The following is a 12283-nucleotide window of genomic DNA, read 5'->3' on the forward strand; positions in this document are numbered from 1 at the left end:
ATAAAGAGAAAGATAAACAGAATATTATTAGATGTACGGAGACATTTGATATTTCAGTTCTAATTTATACATAATTATTTTATTTTACTAATTCAAATTATGGTTAACATAATTTTGTTTGAAAGTGGTTGGTTTTAATTTAATTTTCAATTTAAAAATAAATTAATAAAAATTCTAAACTATTAAATATTTTTTTTTTAATTTTAAAAAAATAATGTTAATAATAAATAAATAATGGGAAATGTATTAGTAAATACAGATTAGACCAAGTATGGCTGTATAAATGTTATTATAATTTTTATTTGCATATAGAAAGTGAACAAGTATTAATATAAAGAGATACCAAGTATCATAACAAAAATATTAAATGTGGGATATAGCCATTTGCATTTTAAAAAAAAAATGAAACAATTATTTACACATTTTATAACTATGGTGTTTTAGGAAAATAGTTTCTCATTTTTTTTATGGTCAATTTGTACAATAATTTTATTTTGATATTTTTTTTCTCCACACCTTGTTGGAAATTTTAGATACTCTTGAAAATTCTCGACAATTTCCCTAAAAGTTTTTTTGCAAATTTTTTTACAAAAGAAATCTATTTTGCAAAGTGAGATAGTCTATTTTCACCAACTAAAGAGTCCTAGACTCTTTTATATTCTTAATTCATGAACAATTTTTGATGCGTTTTTTGTTATCGTCGTGTATATTGTAATTATTTAGAGCATCATGCAAAATTTTAGAAAATTCTGAATAATTTACAGTGCCAAAAACTAGTTTAAAAATAGATTATTGCATGCCCGACTAATTTTGTTTATGCGTGAAAAATAACATGTTTGAACCTAATTTTCGACACTGTTAAATTATTAGGAATTTTCTAAAAATTTGCAGGATGCTATAAATAACTGCAATATATACCATCATAAAAAAAAATCACACCGAAAATTGAAATACAAAAGAATTTCACCAATAAAGCTCTTTTTGAAGCCCCTACAATAAAATCTTCTATATATATATTTAAATTTATTTGTTTCAATTAATGTTTTTATTAAAAAATATAGCGTTAATAATATAAAAAATAAAATAAAAAGGCAATAGTATAGTATCAAAGCTTATGTAACTTTACCATTGTATATATAAATAAAAAAATTATAATATACGATAAATTTATATATATATATATATATTAACAATTATTTTATCAATTCAATAGTTAATTATTATATTATGGATATAACTATACAATTTCAAATTTAAATTCGGTTGAGATATTTTTTTAAATTAGTTGGTTATACTTTAATTTTCAGTTTAAATTTAAATTTAAATTATGGTTGAGATATTTTTGTTTGAAAGTAGTTAGTTTTAATTTAATTTTCAATTTAAAAAAAATTAATAAAATATCAATGCTAATAATAAATAAATAAATAAAGGGAAACGTAATAGTAAATAGAGATTAGACCAAGTATGTTATTATAATTTTATATATAATTTTTATTTGCAGATAGAAATTGAACAAGTATTAATATAAAGAGATATCAAGTATTATAACAAAAATATTAAATGTGGGATATAGCCATTTGCATTTAAAAAAAAATGAAACAATTAATTACACATTTTATAACTATGGTGTTTTATGAAAATAGTTTCTCATTTTTTTTTATGGTCAATTTGTACAATAATTTTATTTTGATATTTTTTTCTCCACACCTTGTTGGAAATTTTAGATACTCTAAAAATTCTCGACAATTTTCCCTAAAAGTTTTTTTGCAAATTTTTTTACAAAAAAAAATCTATTTTGCAAAGTGAGATAGTCTATTTTCACCAACTAAACCTATAACTATAATTAATATTATATATATAGGAAATTTTTATGGTAGGGACTTTAAAAAGAGTCCTAGAGCTCTTTTGTGTTCTCAGTTCGTGAATAGTTTTTGACGCGATTTTTTTATTGTCGTGTATATTGTAGTTATTTAGAGCGTCCTGCAAATTTTTAGAAAACTCCAAATAATTTAGAGTACCGAAAACTAGTTTAAAAATAAGTTGTTGCACGCACAACTAATTTTTTTTATGCGTGTAAAAAATAAACCTAGTTTTCGGCATTGTTAAATTATTCAGAATTTTTTAAAAATTTGCAGGAGGTTATAAATAACTACAATATATACAATTATAAAAAAAAATCACACCAAAAATTATTCACGAGTCAAAAATACAAAAAAATTTCACCAATAAAACTCTTTTTAAAGTCCCTAAAATAAAATCCTCCATATATATATATATATATTTAAATTTGTTTGTTTCAATTAATGTTTTTATTAAAAATATAGCGTTATAATATAAAAAATAAAATAAAAAGGAAAAAGTATAGTATCAAGCGCTTATGTAACATTACTTATTGTATATATAAATAAAAAAATTATAATATACGATAAATTTTTATATATATACAATTATTTTATCAATTCAATACTTAATAATTAAATTATGGATTTAACTATACAATTTCAAATTTAAATTTAGTTGAGATATTTTTTTTAAATTAGTTGGTTATACTTTAATTTTCAGTTTAAAATAAAAGATTAACAAAATATCTAAAGGTTAAAAAAATCTTCTTTGTTTTTAATTTTAAAAAAATTATGTTGATAATAAATAAATGAATAATGGGAAACAAATTTTAATAAAATAATGTTAAATAAATAATGGGAAACAAATTATACCAAGTATCGCGTGTAAAAGTTATTATTTTTTTATATAATAAAAAACATTATATTATATTATATTATAAAGAAACCATTTTTATCAGAATAGGAAACAAAGAAAGCATTTTTATTTTATATATAAGGAGAGAGAGAGAAAGTGAACATTAAATGTGGAGACCCATTTGGCTATTTCCGTTTCCATGCATGTAAATGTAAAGAGAAGCCAAAGTTTTTGGTATTTCTTGTTTCCTGACCCTCTCTCTCGCTTTCTCTCTCTATATCTATATATATATATATCGTGTGCTCTCTTTGGTGTGTGCTCTTTCTCTTTTACATATATATATGTGTATGTATATCTCTCTTTGGTGTGTTCTCTTTCTTTTTTATATATATATATATAGATGTATGTATATGTGTATACATATTTCATATTTTTCCTAAAAAAAAAAAAACTCATCTTCTTCTTCACGCCGCCTCACTGCCTCCTCACTCCACCTACAACTCTTTCTTTTCTTTTTTCTCTTTTTGTTGAAGAGTCCCAATTCTGATTTTACCCAAACACCCTTTTTCTCCGAATTCTCTATTTTGTTTTTGGTTTCTGAATTTTGTTGTTTTGTTCTTTCAGCCGTGAGTGGTGGTGGCCGCCGTTGATGATTTGGGTGTGTTTTCTCCACTGGTACGTTTCTTCTTCCACGTGGGTTTTTCGATTCTTTTCTTTGGGTTTTCTGCATTGTTGTGTCTGTAGCTGAATTTGAATTTGTGTTCTTGTTTGTGAATATGTGAATGATCCTTTTTGTTTGTGATTCTCAATTGGGTTCTCGATGATCGTTCTGATAAAGGGTTTGTTTGATCACATTTTGATCAAACTACTCATCGATTTATCTATTGATTAAAATAATATGTTCTCTTGTTGAGATTTTTGACGATGATGATGATGATGATCATGGTAAGAGTTTTATGGCTTTTGGTTTTTTTGGGATTTGATCAACCCTACTGTGTTGACTGATGCTGTTTGGATGAGTTTCTTCTTCTACATTGTTGATCAATACATTGATTTTTGTATATATCTATTTATATATATGTGTGTGTATATTTATAATGAATTCTCTGTTGATCATTTGTTTTATTTGGGGTTTAGAAGAATGGGTTCTTTCTCACTACATTGTGGATGTTCTATTCAATATTCAATTTCTTGGTCACTACGAATATAAAGTTCATTGTTTTTATGCTGTTTTTAATGGTTTGAGTGTGGTTTGGTTTCTTGTAATTTTGTGTTTTTTTCTTTCTTTTGGGAGTTTTAAGAAAACCCTTTTTGATGAATGATTTTTGTTGCAGATCTGAACTGTCTATTGGAGTGAAAGTTGCTCTGTTTTTCAGAGTCTAATTTTTGCAAAAATGGAGGAAACAAGAACTGATGAGTCCGAAATCGATCTCCTCCTTTGTGAGATACCCAAAGCCACTTCTGGGAATCCACATTCTGATGAGTCTGCTCGTAGGATGGTGTATCTGAATGAAAGTTTGTCATCTGCTCGATTGAACTCGTACAGAGAGAATTCGATCGGAAAACTGCAAAACAATGGGAGGTTGAACAAGTATGAACAATTACCTTCCAATTGGGTTCAATCAGATGAGCTGAATCTCCCTGATGATCAATCCTTGACATCCGCATTTGCGGGGATGAGTTTTAATGAAGGAGTGGCTGTGCCTGCTGTATCAGCTGCTGGTATTCATCAACCTTTGGTTTCGAAACCTATGCAATGCTATGCCTCTTCATTGCATGGAATGATCCATAACAACAACCTGAAGAAACAAAATTCGGATGTGGATTCAAGGATGATGTATGTTTCCTCCTACCGAACATCAAACAATGTGCCTTGTGATTTCTATGACTATGGGTTTGATGTGACAAAACATGGCCATGAAAGTACAAATTTTTCGAGGTTTTCTCCTCAGGAACCCAGAAGAGGCCTCCAAGTTGCGAATTACCAGCCAATGGAGAATTTTCCTACTGCTGTTCCACTGGATCATTCGGTGACTGGTTTTCCATACCTCTCTAATCTGCCTGTTTCTGGGATGCAGTTTCCTATAATGACTGATCAACAACCGCAATTCTATTTGGATCCACTTTCAAGTCTACCTTACCATCGTCAACAACAGTACCATAGGTTTCTGCGCTTGCAGCAGCAGTACAATATGCAAGAAAATGGTAACATTCCAAACAGGTATTGTGGTAGAAACCCAAGGCAAACACATTATGAAGTTGCATTCCCTCACCAATGTGAGCCATTGAAACCGTCGGATCCATTTTGGGAAAACTTTTTGAGCAGAACTTCAAACCATTTAAATCATTCCTTCTCTCCCATTGGATTCAATGCAACTAAAGCTTGGGACAAAACGAGTGCCCCTGAGAGGATTCTAGCCAGATCACATGGACTAAGGTTTGGCTCAGTTGGAGGAAATGACTTGCTTTCTCAACTTGGTCAAAATGGAAGGCCTCTACAAAATGGTCACTTGTCTCATAACTTATCTAATCATGACTGCTGCAACTTGAACAACATGCTTCTGTGTCCTGATACAGACTATAAAAGTTGTCTTAATGCGAAGCTTTTGCCTCAGAAATATACATCACTGGATGAAGCCAGTGGTAGAATTTATCTCATGGCTAAAGACCAGCATGGTTGCCGATTCTTGCAAAGAAAATTCTCTGAAAAGAAAAAACATGAGGTCGACATGATTTTTGAAGAGATCGTAGATCATGTTGTTGAGCTGATGACAGACCCTTTTGGGAATTACCTCGTTCAGAAGCTGCTCGAGGTTTGTGACGAGGACCAGCGGCTGCAGACGCTTCATTGCATGACTTGCCAACCAGGGGAACTTGTTAGAATTTCGTGTGATATGCACGGGTTGGCCTCTCACTCTATCTTACTATATGTCTGCATTTTAGCACAATTATATTTTTTAGTATACTGAAGATGTTGATATCATGTTTTTTCTCCACCACAGGACTAGAGCTGTTCAAAAGGTTATTGAAACCCTTCAGACCCCAGAGCAGTTCTCCATGGTTGTTTCCGCACTGAAGTTTGATACATTGACACTTATGAAAGACACGAATGGAAACCATGTCGCTCAACGGTGCTTGCAGTATTTAAGTCATGAGTATAGTGAAGTAAGGGTTATTTGTTTCTAGAACTGATGCTTTTAATTTTTATGATAATTAAGGGAAGCTTGTAGCTGATAATGGTTTCTTTTGCAGTTTTTGTTTGAAGCTGCACTTTTAAATTGCGTTGATCTTGCATCAGACCGCCATGGCTGTTGTGTGCTTCAAAAATGCCTTGCTTATTCTAATGGTGACCGAAGGCGCCATCTGATCTGTGAGATTGTTGCCAATGCTCTAGTCCTTTCACAGGATCCTTATGGGTAATTCCATTCTTCTTTTTCTTTCTTTTTTCTATAATCATTTATATCAAACTTCTTTTTTATCTGCAAACAATGTTGTGCTTTGTAAATTAAGCTATAATTTCACTTCAGGAACTATGTTGTGCAATACATCTATGAGCTTGGCCTTCAATGGGCAAAACTACATTTACTAGATCTGTTGGAAGGTAGCTTCGGTGATCTTTCTATGCAGAAGCACAGCAGTAATGTGGTTGAGAAAAGCCTGAAATTTTGTGACGAAGAGGGCCGCACTCGCATTATTCAGGAGCTTATCGATAATCCCAAGCTCGATCAAATCATGCAGGATCCTTATGGAAACTATGTTGTTCAAGTAGCAATAGAACTGGCAAAGGTACTAAATGGGAACCGCGAACTCGGTAGTGCTTGCTTAGTAGTGTCCATGGTAGCATAGCAACTGTTGTTGTCTTTCCTAAGTGTGCCTGCATATAATTATAATGAAAATGTTATCTTTTGTATCAAAGATTTGTAATCAAAACCATAAATCCTTGTGAACTTGTTGAGCAGGGAAGCCTTCATGCTAAGCTGGTGGACGCCATAAAGCCCCACGTTGCTGCACTCCGAACCAGTCCATACGGGAAGAAAGTCCTCTCGAACCTGAACTTCAAGAAATAATTTCCGGGTTGGTAAACCTCTCCTTTGCCTGTTGTTTTCGCCATTCGATTCTTTTTCGCGTTGCACAACTCATGTTTCTTCTTCTTCTTCTTCTTCTTCGTGTCCAGGCGAATGCTGTAAAACTTGGCCTTTTTGTAGCTGGTGAATAGAAGAGTGGACTTGTATTGTTGTTTTTTGTTTGTTGTTTTAAATTTAATACAAGACTTATGGATTTAGCTGAAATGTATATGCTATGGTTATCCACTGTCCTTAGTCATTTATTTGCTTTAAATCTTTAGATGTTTTTACATGTGTAGTTCCAAATTGGAGATTATGCTCCTAATCAAACACTTAATTTTTTAATCATAAGGAAATAATTAGGCAAACTTAGAAAATTAAAAAGTGATGGGAGAGCTTTTGCTTATCAATTATTTATTTTAAATCTTTTAAATAATTACTATGTTTATTATTGATCGTATAGTGTTCGTATTTGTGTTGGCGATTGATTTGGTTTTGGCGCTAATCCATACACCTAATTTTAATCGTAAAGAAATATAATTTTTGATATTTTGAATGTTAAGTGATGGAAATCTTATGTTCTTGAGAAAAAAATTTCTTTTTTCATTTCAATTTGATACTAATTGATGTTGTCAATCAATGAAATCAAGTTAATTAGTAAAGATTTAATTAATAATTTAAATAATAAACTGCTACAATCAATCTTTCGGTCTAGATAAACTTTTCGTCTTTGGAGTTATTTTTCTGGTCATGGTTTAGCATCCTTTTGCGGTCTTTATTTAATAAATTATTTCCTACAATCAACCTTTGAAGAGGTGAAAAGAGTGTCCTACTAAAAAAAAATTCCTTTTTTCATTTCAATTTGATACTAATTGATGTTGTCAATCAATGAAATCAAGTTAACTAGTAAAGATTCAATTAATAATTTAAATAATAAATTGCTACAATTAACCTTTTGGTCTAGATAAACTATTCGTCTAAGCATCCGAGTTATTTTTCTAGTCGTGGCCCATGAGTTGGTTTATCATCCTTTTGCGAACTTTATTTAATAAATTATTGAGCTTCTTGGCAAAATGACCTATTTTTTTAAGTCATTTTGCACTCTAGCATAGTTTTGATAATTCTTTGCAAAATGACCTCTCATAATTTAGACAGGTAGTCGAAAATTTAGACAGGTGGTCGAAAAATTTAGACAGCTAGTCGAAAATTTTGACAGGTGGTCGAAAAATTTAGACAACTGGTTGAATTTTAGACAGAGGCCATTTTGCAAAAAAATATCAACAGTAGGCCAGAGTGCAAAATCACTAAAAAAAAAAAAACCAATTTTGACCAATTTCCCTAAATTATTTTCCTACAATTAACTCTAAATAAACTATTCGTCTTTGCGTCCGAGTTATTTTTCTGGTCGTGGCTTATGATTTGGTTTAGCATCCTTTTGCGGTTTTTATTTAATAAATTCTTTTCTTACAAAAAATAATATAAAATAAATAATTAATAAATGTGTTTAACAAAATTTTATTAAGTTTAAATGTATTAATACTATAATAGAACAATATAATGTAATAGCTACTTTAAAAAAAATCCACATTGAAAAGATAAATATTCTACACAAAAAATTTATACTAATTACTTAAAGGTTAATTGTGGTGTTGGTTTTAATCCAAACACTTAATTTTAATAATTGCTATTTAGATAAAAAAAAAATGAAGAGAGTGAGTTTTGCTTTTAAAATTTAATTTTTTTATTTATATTTTGTATTTAATATAGTGTAACGATTATTTAAAATTCACCTATTCCGGTGTAGATGAATAATTTTCAGTTTTAGATTCGATTAAAATTGAACAAAGTTTGAAAATTAGTCTGAGAAGTAATTGGGATAAAGAACTTAAAATTAGCAACTGCCAAATGAATTAAGAAAATAAAAGTATATATATATATTTTTTCTTATTTTGGAATAAAAAACAAAAACCATTAAAGAAATAGAATAGAATGAGACCAATCAAGTCTAAGTCAAAGTATTTGATGTTGACTACTAAATGGCTCTTTTCTCTATTTTAGAGAAAGACTAAAAAAGTAAGAGAATGGTAGTACATCAGCTGCTGTATTTTAAAGAGCCAAATAAAGATTGCTACTATTTATCCTTTAATAATATATAAATAATATTTTATTCTTTCATGAATATTTTAATAATATAAACATAATATTTTATTTGTATGTTATATATATATATTCAAAAATAAATTATTTAAAGAATATAAAGAAAAAAAATAGAGAAGTTCATGTATTAAATAACGAGAAAAAATGATAAAAAAAAGAAAAAAGAATAAAAAATATTTAATTTTAGAAAGAGAAAGAGAAAAATAATTAATAAATATACATATACATCATCTGCTAAAATCATCTTTATAATTCTTTCTTAAAAATCTCATAAATCTTTAAATTTTTAGAGAATGGGTCAAAAAAAGCATCATGCTCCACCTCCAATTTTTTTTTTTTATTTGAATAACTTTCTTTAATTATATTTATATTAAGTGAAACTATAGTTATGATTAATTTATTTAAATTGTAATTATTAGTTTTTCTTCTCTTTATATATATAAACTCTAATATATATATTTTCTCTCTTCCATAAATTTTTGCATAAAAAAATCTTTCACTATCTCTAGTTATCATAGTTAAATAAATATTTGAAATAAATATTAATGTAAATATTAACATATATAATAATATTATTAATAGTTAGATAAATATTTGAAATCAAGAAAAAATAGAATATTTAAATGTTGTTTGGAAAATATGTTTTAGCTTATTTTATAAATTTGGATTAATTAAAAATAAAATATAATTATATTTGATATTATGCATAGATAAATATTGTAAGTATTAAAAGATATATAAATATTGTTGTCAGTGATAGAAAATATTTAAGAAGAATAAAATTGTTAAAATAATAATATTTAAATGATATGTAGAAAAAAAATAAAAAAATTAATGTATAATGTAATATAAAAATTGAAGGGAAAATTGAAAAAAATTATATTTTTGTGAGATATTTTAAAAAATAAAGTGTAATATTCTTGGTCAGCAATCAAAACACTAATAGATATTGGAAATTGAAAGATAACACTACACAGATACCAATTTTGGATATTTTGTCCATGACAAAGACTTTTCATAGTATACACAAACAAAATTGAAGATACCCCACTAAAATTAAATATATATTTAGAATACTTTTATATACATTTTTATTTTTCTTTCTCTATTTTGTTTTTTGTTTCTACATAAATCCTTCAAAGATTTTACATTTGAAAATATCTTTTAAAACCTATAATTTTCAATTAATATAAAATTACCCATTTGTAAATACATTTGAAAAAAAATTACATCCACATACTTTATTATACTAAAAAATAACATAATTTTTTTTATTGACAATCTAATTGTATATTAATAAATTAGTCAGGATTTGTATGGTAATTTATTAAAAAATATAAATGTTCAAAAAAGAATTAATTAATTAGAAGAGGATGTGTAGAGAAAGAAAAAACAAACAGTGTCAATGATTAATTTAACTATCCAATGTTTATTTGGATATATATAATTAATATATAGTTTGGATTCAAATATTTTATTACAATAACTAATTATTCATTAACTTTTTTCTCTAAAAAAAATATACTTTTTTAAAACTTTTTCTAACAAGTCAAAATTTGAAAATTAAAAACTCGCCCTTTAACTTTTACACAAATAAAATATAGAGGAAGTGTACATTATTTTATCATTTTGTGTTTTGAGTCTCATTTAAAAAAAATTAAAAATGAAACTATTAAAAATAATTAATTAAAAGAGGTAAGGAATAAAATACACCCTTAAAGTAACAGAGTATTCTACCGTAGGAGTTTCAAAAAGAGCCTTACTGGTATGATACTTTAGTATTTTTGACTTGTGAACAATTTTCAACACGATTTTTTTTTATGATCGTATATGTTATCCCCATTTCCTATAAGGGTTTTGGGCCTTCGCCCCGGCCCACGGTCAGGGGACCAGCTCGGCATTTGGGCCTTGTCCGGGGACTCAGGACTGGGCCTGAATAGATGGGTCCGGGATGTTCCTCCGGGTTCATCTTCAGCTTGAATGGTCCCGGCGGTGTCCGGAGTGCCCGGGCCGTCGCAGCCATCGCGTCCCTATCCCGGGCCTGGTAGGGTCTGGGCTCGAAGTAAACGTAGCGGGCCAAAGGTAAACGAACCTGGACCGCTTCATCCCCAGGCTACGGGCCAGGCGTCCAGGATACTGAAACTGCCTCATTTCGCGTGAGCGTTGTCCCCCCACTTTTCGTCTGCAGAAAGGGTCACCTTGGGATTGTCTGCTGGCGTGTCAGGACTGCGCAGCCAAGTACTCTGACCGGTCTTGTCTCTTGAATCGGCCTCGTGACTCGAAGTGGTCAGAGCCAAAGTGCCGTTTTGTCGGGAGAATGCTTGCGTCTCAGGGCAACTAGTTGGGCCTTAGCTGGTTTGGGGTTGGTGTATTGTATATCTTTTTAGCTTGGGCCTCCACTAGAAAGGCCCCTTGGCACATTCCTCTGATGGGCCCGGGTCGGATCTGGCCCAAACCTGATGTCCCCCTCGGCCTATAAATATAAGTTGTAAAACAACGTAGAAAAGGAAGGGAGGCAGAAACTCTATTCAGATATAGTTAGAAAACTCCATTGTAAAAGCTTATCCTAGCTCTAATACAGATTTATATATGGACTCGTGGACTAAGGCTAGTTAATGCCCCAACCACGTAAAAACCTTGTGTCGATCTTCCATTTTCATTATTATTATCAGTAAATATCCCTCTTTAAGATAGTTGCCGAAAATCTCGGTTAACAGTATATATTGTAGTTATTTAGAGTATCCTGCAAATTTTCAGAAAATTCTGAATAATTTAAAATGCCGAAAATTAGGTTCAAACATGCTATTTTCCATGCGCATAAAAAAATTAGTCTCGCGTGCAACAACTTATTTTTAAACTAATTTTCGACACTGTAAATTATTCGAAATTTTTTGAAAATTTACAAAATATTCTAAATAACTACAATATACACCGTCATAGAAAAAAAAAAATCATAATTGAGAAAATAAAAAAAACCCTAAGAGTAAAACTCTTTTTGAAACCCAAATTTACGTAAGTAAAAAATAATAATAAAAAATCCTATCAAGTTTTTCATCAATTAATTTACTTTTTTTCTTTCTCAGATTTGTAGTTATTTGTGGAAAAAGGTAAAAGAATCCAAGCCTCCTCAAATTAACACAAAACAAGTCTTGTTAAGACTAAATCACAAAAAAGTTAACTTTGAAAAGACTAAAAATTTTGTCAAAAGTATATGATAATTTATTGAAAATTAGCTTTTCCAATAAAAAAAATTCCAACTTAATCATTGGTCGGAAAAGAAAAGTTTGAGTGAACACAAAAGTCAAAGTAAACTAATACTGCCATATATTCCATTGAAACTCAGACAATATCCTGTGTACTACACT

General features: G+C 29.4%; 1 protein-coding gene across 3 annotated transcripts; it reads left to right on the forward strand.

Annotated features, from left to right (window-relative positions):
• The first annotated feature begins 2864 nt into the window (after nucleotides 1–2864).
• On the forward strand, nucleotides 2865–7008 carry LOC133781443 (pumilio homolog 12). Of its 3 annotated transcripts, none has more exons than XM_062220424.1 (8): nucleotides 2865–2931; nucleotides 3322–3372; nucleotides 4032–5599; nucleotides 5700–5862; nucleotides 5950–6113; nucleotides 6225–6483; nucleotides 6657–6771; nucleotides 6872–7008. In XM_062220424.1, exons 3-7 carry the CDS (start codon nucleotides 4092–4094, stop codon nucleotides 6762–6764), a joined length of 2202 nt encoding a protein of 733 aa, XP_062076408.1. In that variant the 5' UTR covers nucleotides 2865–2931; nucleotides 3322–3372; nucleotides 4032–4091; the 3' UTR covers nucleotides 6765–6771; nucleotides 6872–7008. The 3 variants fall into 3 exon arrangements, with proteins under 3 accessions (XP_062076408.1, XP_062076406.1, XP_062076407.1); XM_062220422.1 differs by lacking the exon at nucleotides 2865–2931 and adding an exon at nucleotides 2938–3008; XM_062220423.1 differs by lacking the exon at nucleotides 2865–2931 and adding an exon at nucleotides 3019–3061.
• Nucleotides 7009–12283: the final 5275 nt, after the last annotated feature.

The sequence above is a fragment of the Humulus lupulus genome, chromosome 6 (assembly GCF_963169125.1).
Source record: "Humulus lupulus chromosome 6, drHumLupu1.1, whole genome shotgun sequence".
Lineage (NCBI taxonomy): Eukaryota > Viridiplantae > Streptophyta > Magnoliopsida > Rosales > Cannabaceae > Humulus > Humulus lupulus.